Source organism: Oncorhynchus mykiss, chromosome 25 (genome assembly GCF_013265735.2).
Source record: "Oncorhynchus mykiss isolate Arlee chromosome 25, USDA_OmykA_1.1, whole genome shotgun sequence".
Classification (NCBI taxonomy): domain Eukaryota; kingdom Metazoa; phylum Chordata; class Actinopteri; order Salmoniformes; family Salmonidae; genus Oncorhynchus; species Oncorhynchus mykiss.
Window position 1 is genome coordinate 36,222,277 of NC_048589.1, and position 13,205 is coordinate 36,235,481.

A 13,205-nucleotide genomic window follows, 5' to 3' on the forward strand; every position below is an offset into this window, starting at 1 on the left:
AGTAATATTGTTTTATTTCTCTCTTATATGTTTATTTTCATGTTTATGGCCAGAGGTTTGACCCTTGACCTAGGGCCACCAGTGTGAAATAGACCTGCAGCCTATATGCCTGTCTGGTGCCTACTTGTAGGCCTATTGCCAGCTATGTGGTCTGTTGTATGCAACACTCTGAACCTTTTTGGCTATTTGAATATTTGACACAGAAATTAAACAATTATTTGAGTTTAACCGGATTTTGAAACAGTAATAAAATATATTGTGTATAAATTCTAGCATAATGGCAATGAAGCAGCAGCCGTTACAGCACTACCTTTAGGACCTAGTGGAGACACTATCGGTCCGCTGGCCCCTGCAGTGTGAGCCGAGCATCTGGCGGAGTGCTGGCCGGCTGGTGTGGTGGAGGACGGGGAGAGAAGAAGAAGGAGGATCCGGGAGCAAGCGACAACAAAAAGGGTCTGGCCTGGGACTTGGCAAAACGGGTAATGAACACCGTGATTCACTCGTTTAAAAACCATAGCCCGTTATTACCAAACCCTCTGTAGGGCTAACCTTTATCGGAACACACACAGTCAGTGAGATCCCTTAGAACGGAAGGAAGACTGGCTGCATTCGATCGTGGTGGTGGTGGTGGGAAACAGTATTCCTTTTTGTGCTTTTGCAGATATGTGATGACTGACTTGTGATTAGACATTGCGATACTCAGTTGAACTTGGTGACCGCGTATTTGTACATACAGAAAGGCGATTGTTTCTACAGAATACACGCCCGTCTGAAAATAACGGGGTTTTGTCCATCAAATGGTTGTGGCCTATAAACGCGGTACAGTCCCACCGGGTTAGATGCTGATTTCCCCTTCAAATACGTGTACAATTTGGTAATTTAAGCCTGCAACAGTGACAAATGCAGTGGACCGCCAGCCATGTGTTCATAGATAAAGTCGTTAATTCAATCAGAATTGTTATAATGCATCATATTTGTGATTTTTGCTGACAATGGAACAGTAGGTGACATTGTATTCACACACACAAATATATATATACATTTAAAAAGTAACACGTTTTGTAGCTGCAATATAATTTCCCGCAACATTGTTTTCTTCCCACGAACAAATGGAAACATGCATTTACACTTGAACGACAGTGATATGCTACATTTACCAATATGTTTAGATTGATTTGAACTATCATTCAAATGTCCCCAATGACGCATTAATGCAACATTTGTATCAATGTGTCAGAAAGTCTGTCTGTGCGCGTGGGTGAACGTGTGGCTCGAGCACTTTACCTCCGGCAGTTATCGGTAGACGGTAGTGTAGTACTAACTAGTGAAAATGAGGGCAATAACAAAAAACACCAAGGACGTTTAGCCTATATCAAGACTAGGCCTATATTACAAGCCTTCTGGAAAAATCTATGAAAAGTATAACATTGACCATCAACATTGATACTGTATTTATAAGTGCACATGGCTAGCTATGGATCTCAATATAGCAGAGAGTAGGCTTAGGCTAGTAGGCTAGGCCTTGCATGGAGCCAGCAGTCTGTGCAAAGGAGTGTCTCGTTTGACCACAGGTGTTGGGCTATAATGAACATCTAATCTGCATATAGATTATTATATGCATAATGCATATATACCGGTAATAGTTTATTCGATAACGCCATATAGCCCTACAGGCCTACACTTGTGGTATATTGTGTGAGAGAAACGGGAGAAACCAGAGAGAACTGACACTTATTTAAGCATGCTTAAAATGTTTTTCTAACTAGTAAAGGCACAACTGGAGTAGACGGCATGTAAAGCCGTTGACAATTTGATGCTTAGTAGGCCCTGCGTTTGCCTGATCAGATCACTGCAGGCATAGTAGAGAGACTGAGATTCATTGAATCCAATCTGTAGGTATATAGGCTAGAATCATGTTCAATTTAACACAAAACGAAGGAATAATCACAATGTAATAATAAATATACTATTATAATAATAAATAGTTGGATGTACAGTTTTTCAGCGTGCATGATTACATTTGTTGTTCTTCGTTTTGCAGGATCATCGAAGGTTCATTGAAGGATCGTCATTTTTTTTGTTCCTTTGATTTTATTTCTCATATTTTGAAGCTTCTTCTGTTTTCCATTGAGAATATCATCCGTACGATTTGCACTCTTGGCGATGCCGTCCAACACTGTTGCCACCAACAACACCGCTGCATTCCAAAGCTTAGACTACACCTGCGATGCACCTGGGAACAGAATGGTGAGAAACAAACTACTGTCATTAAAACACTGTAACATTTTGTTACTGTGTTAATACGTTTATAACAGTGTGTTTTACAATGTTATTATAACATGATATACCCATATTGATCAGAGATCTTATCATTGAGTTATTTTGCATTATTTATCTGAACCACTGTGTAATTGATTACCATTTCCATAATTTCCATACGAAAATAAACATAAAGCAGGTTGATCCACCAGATGTTTCCATTGTATGTAAGGATTCAAATGAATCTATGCTCTGTACAGTTATACTATAAACATCATAACATGTCATGCTGGGCTACTGTAAGTTAGACACCCGTTAGCCACATTAACAACAGTAACAACTGCTGCCGTGAAAGGGGCTTTATAAATACATTTGATCAATTGCATTACATTATTGATAACAGAATGATTGTGTTCTCTCTCATTGTGCCTGTTAGAATGGTGACAGTGTTTTCTTACTGTTACGTGGGGCGTTGGCTGTTATATCTAATGCTGTGCCAGCCAGCCAGTTGCTGCTCAAACTGCTCTCCCTATGTGTTATACTGGGACATTTATCCTCCTCTCTTTCTCTTCCTCTCTTCTCTCTCCTCTACTACGCTCTCCCATCACACTGCCCGCCCAATGTAGTCCTGTTGCTAAGCAACAACCATTGCCTTAAATAAACCGACCGCTGACGGAAATTGTGCCAGAGATATCGAATAGTGCCAGAGTGTGTTATAGGGTTCACACAAAAGGCAATAACAAAATAGTCTTTGTATTTTATGCCATCTATTGTTTCCATGTCTATTAGTCATGTCTTATAATGGTATGTTGTGGATTTTGACGATACAATAGAAGGCGACATGTCCATGGGCTGGACTGGCGGTGTCTCCAAACGAAGCATGATTTAGGGCAGCATATAAAACATTCCGTATTCTAGAATTCTGCCCTTGCGGTTACCTCGTTTCCACGCTCCTTTGGTGACATGGGGTTTGGCGAGCTTGAAGCATGGCTGGAGCCAGGAGCTCTTCACATCACATGACACCACACGTCTGTAGAGACAGAGAGTAGACTGACTCTCTGTCGCTCTCTCGTCTCGGTCTCTCTCTGCTCATCCTGTATAGAGTAGCACTCAGAGAGGCCACGCAGTACCAATACGCCTGTGGTGGAGCCAGGCTAAACCAGGCACTAGTAGTTTGTCCCAAATGGCACTCTATTCTCTATATACCGTAGTGCACGGTAGGGTTCTTTGCACTTTGTAGAGAATAGGGTGCCATTTGGGACGTAGCTCTAGAAAGGAGAAGGGAAATCACTACTGGAGAAATAAACAACAGATAATGAAAATGTACAGTCAGATAATCGTATTAATCTTATATAAGGAGGAGATTAGATTTGGAAGATTACGTGAATGATTTTAGCTCAGTGGATCCACGTACTAGATACTACTGTAGATTTACTACCAATAATGTGCCTGCATAATATGACTGCTTATAAGACTGCCTTTAAAAAGTCCAGACTGTTTGTCATCAGCAGCTCCCAGTAGCTCCCTCCTCGTGATGCTTATAGCTGGTTGCTAAGCAGGATTTGATCTGCCTCAAATAATTGTTCAAGCTTGTCTCCCTTCATAGCCCCACAACAGACTCAGTAAGACACTCAGTCAGTACATGTTATTCAGTCGCTATTGAACCCCGGTGGCCTACATTCACAAAATAGTCTTAGTTGGAGTGCTGATCGAAGATCAGGTCCTCCAGGTCCATATCACCTTCTTCATTATTATCTAAAAGGCTAAACAGATTCTAAATCAGCAGTCTGAGACGTTTTATAGAAGCAACTACATTAGTATTATCATATGTTCCATCAACCCCAGGGGTGCTGCATCGAGGTGGACAGAAAACCCCAGGGGTGCTGCATCGAGGTAGACAGAAAACCCCAGGGGTGCTGCATCGAGGTAGACAGAAAACCCCAGGGGCGCTGCATCGAGGTAGACAGAAAACCCCAGGGGCGCTGCATCGAGGTAGACAGAAAACCCCAGGGGTGCTGCATCGGGGTAGACAGAAAACCCCAGGGGCGCTGCATCGAGGTAGACAGAAAACCCCAGGGGTGCTGCATCGAGGTAGACAGAAAACCCCAGGGGTGCTGCATCGAGGTGGACAGAAAACCCCAGGGGTGCTGCATCGGGGTGGACAGAAAACCCCAGGGGTGCTGCATCGAGGTAGACAGAAAACCCCAGGTGTGCTGCATCGAGGTAGACAGAAAACCCCAGGGGTGCTGCATCGAGGTAGACAGAAAACCCCAGGGGTGCTGCATCGAGGTGGACAGAAAACCCCAGGGGTGCTGCATCGAGGTAGACAGAAAACCCCAGGGGTGCTGCATCGAGGTAGACAGAAAACCCCAGGTGTGCTGCATCGAGGTAGACAGAAAACCCCAGGGGTGCTGCATCGAGGTAGACAGAAAACCCCAGGGATGCTGCATCGAGGTGGACAGAAAACCCCAGGGGTGCTGCATCGGGGTGGACTCAGTTTTATTAATCAAAGGCAATGTGCTGGATGGGGTCTACACACAGACACACACACACACACACACACACACACACACACACACACACACACACACACACACACACACACACACACACACACACACACACACACAGTGTCTTTGTAACAGTGTCATTAGGGAATGTGTCTGGGTGAGGTCAGGCTCTGTACTGTCCTGCTCTCAAAGAGACATTCACATCCCATGTGTCCTATTGTCTTCATCCTAAAGAGGAATAGGATGGAGACCTATTGAGAGACCTTAAACTGCTCAACAGTTGGAATGGATAAATACTGTATACTGTTAAACTACAATTAGAATCACATTACACATTCAAACTGCCTGTCAATCCTATGGGTGATGCTTACTATGCATTTCCTGTCAACTTGCGATTCTAAACTGTTCATGTGAGGTTGTGAAAACTTGGAATGTTTATAGTAGAGCTATAAAGGGAATTCAGGGTACAATTTTAGGGTCAACGTTGTGGGGACTGATGTCACATTTTGAATATGGTTGGTTTATGAATTTGTGATTCTACCTGATTCATATGAGATTGATAATATTGTGTTGTGTGATTGTTTGATAGAGGGAGAGCACGATACTGGACAAAGAGCTGGCACCAGAAGAGAAATCCTCTAAAAGCAACACCAGCTGTAAAGAGGGCCGGCCTGCTGGGAGAAAACACAAGCAGATCGCTGTAAGTAGATCATTTGTAATAATATCTTCATTGGACTTTTTCACAACCATCAATAAACAAACAAACAGTGTCAGAAACGGTGTCATGCAGAACTGAAGGCTATACACACATTGTAGGTTTATTGTAAAAATAGCAGATATAAACCATTTGTGGTAGGGGAAACACTGTCGGAGGCTGTGTGACTCACAAAGTTGTCATTGGAAATTGTTTTTCTTGCGAGTTTCGTCATCCAATTATTTAAATTCTACAGGAGTGAAAGTTTCACCGAGGCGATAAGTTGGCACATGAGAATTATTAGAATATTATTAGTTAATTATTGCATTTTATCCATGCTGGCTTTCACGGACTACTTGAGACATGAAACAGATAGGTGAAGGGCATATAGGCTGTCGTCAATTTATTAATTAGCTATTTTTCTAAATGGGTAATGGAAGCACTTCAACCAGTTCACCTCACTGAAACTGACCAATTAGCTAGTGGAGTTCACCTCACTGAAACTGACCAATTAGCTAGTGGAGTTCACCTCACTGAAACTGACCAATTAGCTAGTGGAGTTCACCTCACTGAAACTGACCAATTAGCTAGTGGAGTTCACCTCACTGAAACTGACCAATTAGCTAGTGGAGTTCACCTCACTGAAACTGACCAATTAGCTAGTGGAGTTCACCTCACTGAAACTGACCAATTAGCTAGTGGAGTTCACCTCACTGAAGCTGACCAATTAGCTAGTGGAGTTCACCTCACTGAAACTGACCAATTAGCTAGTGGAGTTCACCTCACTGAAACTGACCAATTAGCTAGTGGAGTTCACCTCACTGAAACTGACCAATTAGCTAGTGGAGTTCACCTCACTGAAACTGACCAATTAGCTAGTGGAGTTCACCTCACTGAAACTGACCAATTAGCTAGTGGAGTTCACCTCACTGAAACTGACCAATTAGCTAGTGGAGTTCACCTCACTGAAACTGACCAATTAGCTAGTGGAGTTCACCTCACTGAAACTGACCAATTAGCTAGTGTAGTTCACCTCACTGAAACTGACCAATTAGCTAGTGGAGTTCATCTCACTGAAACTGACCAATTAGCTAGTGGAGTTCACCTCACTGAAACTGACCAATTAGCTAGTGGAGTTCATCTCACTGAAACTGACCAATTAGCTAGTGGAGTTCATCTCACTGAAACTGACCAATTAGCTAGTGGAGTTCATCTCACTGAAACTGACCAATTAGCTAGTGGAGTTCATCTCACTGAAACTGACCAATTAGCTAGTGGAGTTAATCTCACTGAAACTGACCAATTAGCTAGTGGAGTTCATCTCACTGAAACTGACCAATTAGCTAGTGGAGTTCATCTCACTGAAACTGACCAATTAGCTAGTGGAGTTCATCTCACTGAAACTGACCAATTAGCCAGGGGAGTTCATCTCACTGAAACTGACCAATTAGCTACGGGAATTCAGCTGATCAATCAATTTTTTAATGAAATATCTCATAGGCGTACAGAGGCCCATTATCAGCAACCATCACTTCTGTTGTGTTAGCTAACCCAAGTTGATAATTTTAAAAGGCTAATTGATCATTATAAAACCCTTTTGCAATCATGTTAGCACAGCTGAAAACTGTTGTCCTCATTAAAGAAGCAATAAAACTGGCCATCTTTAGACTAGTTGAGTATCTGGAGCATCAGCATTTATGGGTTCGATTACAGGCTCAAAATGGCCAGAAATGAAGACCTTTCTTCTGAAACTCGCCAGTCTATTATTTTTCAGAGAAATTAAGGCTATTCCATGTGAGAAATTGCCAAGAAACTGAAGATCTCGTACAACGCTGTCTACTACTCCCTTCACAGAACAGCGCAAACTGGCTCTAACTAGAATAGAAAGAGGAGTGGGAGGCCCTGGTGCACAACTGAGGAAGAGGACAAGTACAGTGTCTAGTTTGAGAAACAGACACCTCACGAGTCCTCAAATGGCAGCTTCGTTAAATAGTACCCGCAAAACACCGGTCTCAACGTCAACAGTGAAGAGGCGACTCCGAGATGCTGGCCTTCTAGGCAGAGTTCCTCTGTCCAGTCTCAACGTCAACAGTGAAGAGGATACTCCGGGATGCTGGCCATCCAGGCAGAGTTCCTCTGTCCAGTCTCAACGTCAACAGTGAAGAGGATACTCCGGGATGCTGGCCATCCAGGCAGAGTTCCTCTGTCCAGTCTCAACGTCAACAGTGAAGAGGATACTCCGGGATGCTGGCCATCTAGGCAGAGTTCCTCTGTCCAGTCTCAACGTCAACAGTGAAGAGGATACTCCGGGATGCTGGCCATCCAGGCAGAGTTCCTCTGTCCAGTCTCAACGTCAACAGTGAAGAGGATACTCCGGGATGCTGGCCATCCAGGCAGAGTTCCTCTGTCCAGTCTCAACGTCAACAGTGAAGAGGATACTCCGGGATGCTGGCCATCCAGGCAGAGTTACTCTGTCCAGTCTCAACGTCAACAGTGAAGAGGATACTCCGGGATGCTGGCCATCCAGGCAGAGTTCCTCTGTCCAGTCTCAACGTCAACAGTGAAGAGGATACTCCGGGATGCTGGCCATCCAGGCAGAGTTCCTCTGTCCAGTCTCAACGTCAACAGTGAAGAGGATACTCCGGGATGCTGGCCTTCTAGGCAGAGTTCCTCTGTCCAGTCTCAACATCAACAGTGAAGAGGATACTCCGGGATGCTGGCCATCCAGGCAGAGTTCCTCTGTCCAGTCTCAACGTCAACAGTGAAGAGGATACTCCGGGATGCTGGCCATCCAGGCAGAGTTCCTCTGTCCAGTCTCAACGTCAACAGTGAAGAGGATACTCCGGGATGCTGGCCATCCAGGCAGAGTTCCTCTGTCCAGTCTCAACGTCAACAGTGAAGAGGATACTCCGGGATGCTGGCCATCCAGGCAGAGTTCCTCTGTCCAGTCTCAACGTCAACAGTGAAGAGGATACTCCGGGATGCTGGCCATCCAGGCAGAGTTCCTCTGTCCAGTCTCAACGTCAACAGTGAAGAGGATACTCCGGGATGCTGGCCATCCAGGCAGAGTTCCTCTGTCCAGTCTCAACGTCAACAGTGAAGAGGATACTCCGGGATGCTGGCCTTCTAGGCAGAGTTCCTCTGTCCAGTGTTGGCCTTCTTTTGCCCATCTTAATCTTTTATTTTTATTGGTCAGTCTGAGATAGGGCTTTTTCTTTGCAACTCTGACTAGAAGGCCAGCATCCCGGAGCTGTCTCTTCACTGTTGGCTTGACTTTTTAAAATGTAATACATTTTAGAGTATGGCTGTGACATAACAAAATGTGGAAAGTCAAGGGGTCGGAATACTTTCCAAATGTACTGTGACCTCTGGCAGGGGCCAGTTGTAGGTCACTGGGTCAAAGGTCATTGGCTGGTGTTGTGTAACACCCTGGAGCTGACAGAAAGTGTTGTAACTCTAGCTCTTACTCTCTCTCTCACACACTGTCTGTCTCTCACTCTCACACACTCTGTATCTGTCTCTCTCTCTAACTCTGCCTTTGTCTCTCTCTCACTTTGCCTTTGTCTCACTCTCTGTCTCTCTCTGTCTCTCACTATCTCTCTCACTCTGTCTCCACTCTCTGTCTCACTCTGCCTTTGTCTCTCACTCTCTCTCACTCTGCCTTTGTCTCACTCTCTGTCTCACTCTGTCTCTGTCTCTCACTATCTCTCTCACTCTGTCTTTGTCTCTCACTCTGTCTGTCTCACTCTGTCTCTCACTATCTCTCTCACTCTGTCTCCACTCTTTGTCTCTCTCTCTCTCACTCTGTCTCTCTTCTTCTCACAATGTTTTGGTTAAATGCTATCATTTTTTTCTTATGTCAGTGAGAAATCAGTGGAGTTTGCTTTCAGAACTCTTCTCTGAAAATAGGTTGACAAATGTGTATTTTATTTATTTTACCTTTATTTAACCAGGTGGCAAGTTGAGAACAAGTTCTCATTTACAACTGCGACCTGGCCAAGATAAAGTAAAGCAGTGCGACACATACAACAACACAAAGTTACACATGGAATCAACAAACATACAGTCAATAACACAATAGAAAAATATATATACTGTGTGTGCAAATGAGGTAAGATAAGTCAATAACAAGTTCATAGTGGCAAATAATTACAGTTGAGCAATTAAACACTGGAGTGATAGATGTGCAGAAAATGAATGTGCAAGTAGAAATACTGGCGTGCAAAGGAGCAAAAAAATAAATAACAGAATTGGGATGAGGTAGTTGGATGGGCTGTTTACAGATGGGCTATGTACAGGTGCAGTGATCTGTGAGCTGTTCTGACAGCTGGTGCTTACAGTTAGAGAGGGAGATATGAGTCTCCAGCTTCAGTGATTTTTGCAATTCGTTCTAGTCATTGGCAGCAGAGAACTGGAAGGAAAGGCGGCCAAAGGAGGAATTGACTTTGGGGGTGACCAGTGAAATATACCTGCTGGAGCGCGTGCTATGTGTGAGTGCTGCTATGGTGACCAGTGAGCTGAGATAAGGCAGGGCTTTACCTAGCAAAGACTTATAGATGACCTGGACCCAGTGGGTTTGGTGACAAATATGAAGCGAGGGCCAGCCAACGAGAGCATACAGGTCGCAGTGGCACCTGTTTGCTCTCGTTGGCTGGCCCTCGCTTTTGGTGACAAAACTGATGGCACTGTTATAGACTGCATCCAGTTTGTTGAGTAGAGTGTTGGAGGCTATTTTATAGATGACATCGCCAAAGTCGAGGATCGGTAGGATGGTCAGTTTTACGATGGTATGTTTGGCAGCATGAGTGAAGGATGCTTTGTTGTGAAATAGGAAGCCGATTCTAGATTTAATTTTGGATTGGAGATACTTAATGTGAGTGTGGAAGGAGAGTTTACAATCTAACCAGACACCTAGCTATTTGTAGTTGTCCACATATTCTAAGTCAGAACTGTCCAGAGTAGTGATGCTGGACGGGCGGGCAGGTGTGGGCAGCGATCGGTTGAAGAGCATGCATTTCGTTTTACTTACATTTCAAGAGCAGTTGGAGGCCACGGAAGGAGAGTTGTATGGCATTGAAGCTCGTCTGGAGGTTAGTTAACACAGTGTCCAAAGAGGGCCAGAAGTATACAGAATGGTGTCATCTGCGTAGAGGTGGATCAGAGAATCACCAGCAGCAAGAGCGACATCATTGATGTATACAGAGAAAAGAGTCGGCCCGAGAATTTAACTCTGTGGCACCCCCAAAGAGACTGCCAGAGGACCGGACAACAGGCTCTCCGATTTGACACACTGAACTCTATCTGAGAAGTAGATGGTGAACCATGCGAGGCAGTCATTTGAGAAACCAAGGCTGTTGAGTCTGCCGATGAGGATGTGGTGATTGACAGAGTCGAAAGCCTTGGCCAGGTCAATGAATACAGCTGCACAGTATTGTCTCTTAACAATGGCGAGTTATGATATCATTTAGGACCTTGAGTGTGGCTGAGGTGCACTCATGACCAGCTCGGAAACCAGATTGCATAGCGGAGAAGGTACGGTGGGATTCGAAATGGTCGGTGATCTGTTTGTTCACTTGGCTTCTGAAGACTTTAGAAAGACAGGGCAGGATAGATATAGGTCTGTAACAGTTTGGGTCTAGAATGTCTCCCCCTTTGAAGAGTGGGGATGACCGCGGCAGCTTTACAATCTTTGGGGATCTCAGACGCAATGAAAGAGAGGTTGAAAAGGCTAGTAATAGGGGTTGCAACAATTGCGACGGATCATTTTAGAGAGAGAGGGTCCAGATTGTCTAGCCCAGCTGATTTGTATGGGTCCAAATTTTGAAGCTCTTTCAGAACATCAGCTTTCTGGATTTAACAGTGGATATGTTTTAGTTCTACTCCGTCCACATCGCAGTATAATTAGGATTGGCTTCTCTAAAGAGCCTGGTAAGGAATGAAAAGACACAGTCATTAGTCTGATATAATAAAATCATTTCCCACAACATCAACATGTTCTAAAGTGTCAGATCTCTTGTCTCATTAGGCATTAGACTGTTGCTAACAGAATCAGATGTACATACTGCACCTGTCTCAGTGTGGATGTGTCTGTCTCTCATTCTCTGTCTCTTTCTCGTTCCCTGCATCTGTCTGCCTGCCTGCCTGCCTTCCTGCTTGCATGTCTGTCTCTGTCTCTCTCTCTCTCTCTCGTTCCCTGCCTGCCTGCCTTCCTGCCTGTCTCTGTCTCGATCTCAGTCCCTGCCTCTGTCTGTCTGCCTTCCTGCCTGCCTGTCTGTCTGTCTCTGTCTCTCTTTTGTTCCCTGCCTGCCTGTCTGTCTGTCTTTCTGTCTCTGTCTCTCTCTTGTTCCCTGCCTGTCTGCCTGCCTGTCTTTCTGTCTCTGTCTCACTCCCTTCCTCTGCCTGCCTGCCCGCTTGCCTTTCTGCCTGCCTGCCTTTCTGCCTGCCTGCCTGCCTGCCTTTCTGCCTGCCTGCCTGCCTGCTTTCTGCCTGCCTGCCTTTCTGCCTGCCTTTCTGCCTGCCTGCCTGCCTGCCTTTCTGCCTGCCTTTCTGCCTGCCTGCCTGCCTTTCTGCCTGCCTGCCTTTCTGCCTGCCTGCCTGTCTCTGTCTTTCACTCTGCATCTGTCCGTCTTTCCGCCTGTCTGAGACAATCGATACTTCAGACATGATGTTGTCAGTGTTGACAGACAGGCCAATCTCAGTGTTGACAGACAGGCCAATCTCAGTGTTGACAGACAGGCCAATCTCAGTGTTGACAGACAGGCCAATCTCAGTGTTGACAGACAGGCCAATCTCAGTGTTGACAGACAGGCCAATCTCATCTCGCTAGTAGACATGCTCTACTTTCCTTTGCTGTGACCTAGTAATGGAATTGTCTCCTAAATGATTTTTAACACTATTTTTAGGCAGTAGTCTCTAACAGAGACACTGCGGAGAAAAGATCGCTCTCCCACCAGCTCACATGTCCTCTTCTTCAAGCATTTTAAAAGGAGTTCATTTTCTAGGTCACTAAAAAGAGGTGTATATCTTGTGATCAACATGTTATATGAGATACTTGACGTGTGATTTTTATATGTACTTATCTGAAAAGAGTAGAGACATGCCTGGTGATATAGATATACGATTATATAGATTTACAATGTAGTTGAATCACGCGCAGATAATACCAGACAGATAACGTTGTTTGGCTGTGCTATGGTGTCATTGGGTTGGAGAATCTCTGTTCTTCTGCTGGAACAGAGATTAGTAAATACTTCTCTTTACAGCATGAAATGGTTTCCAGGGGCGAGTCCCACGTCAATAAAATGAAAGATTTCCTGCCTTTGACAAAAAGCCAACATTCCTCTCATATTTGTGCACTACAGTGATGCAGTGAATAGCTGAGTTACAGCACACCACCAACGCACAGCGAGTTCACAGGGTGTCCCACTATAATACAGTTATCTACTTGAGGTTATTGGTACAGTTGGACTGTATTGACTGATGTTTGGAGCTCCAACAGTTACAGGCGCAGGCAGACAGGACCTCAGGCTACTGAAGCATACCAATATACTGAAGTGTGTGTTTCATTCAAATAAATATTAAAGTGATGCAGTGAAACTTAAACAAAATACCTGTACTAAAGGCTAACTAACATAGAATAAAAATGACTCCATTGTCCTTTAAGGTTATTGGCTAACAACGTGAAATGATTGGCAATAATATCCACTCCACTATAATCTTCCTAATAGCTTATCTCCTTCCTT

At 44.5% G+C, this 13,205-nt stretch overlaps 1 protein-coding gene across 5 annotated transcripts in view; it reads left to right on the forward strand.

Moving 5' to 3' along the window:
- Window positions 1–344: 344 nt before the first annotated feature.
- The window catches only part of LOC110505844 (DNA (cytosine-5)-methyltransferase 3A), a 59,518-nt gene continuing 46,657 nt past the window's right edge, over window positions 345–13,205 (forward strand). For all 5 annotated transcript variants that reach the window (XM_036962603.1, XM_036962605.1, XM_036962606.1 and 2 more), the window contains exons 1-3: window positions 345–479; window positions 2,042–2,247; window positions 5,359–5,469. In XM_036962603.1, the coding sequence (XP_036818498.1) occupies window positions 2,164–2,247; window positions 5,359–5,469 (195 nt within the window). In that variant the 5' untranslated portion in view covers window positions 345–479; window positions 2,042–2,163. The remainder of the gene's footprint in view (window positions 480–2,041; window positions 2,248–5,358; window positions 5,470–13,205) is intronic.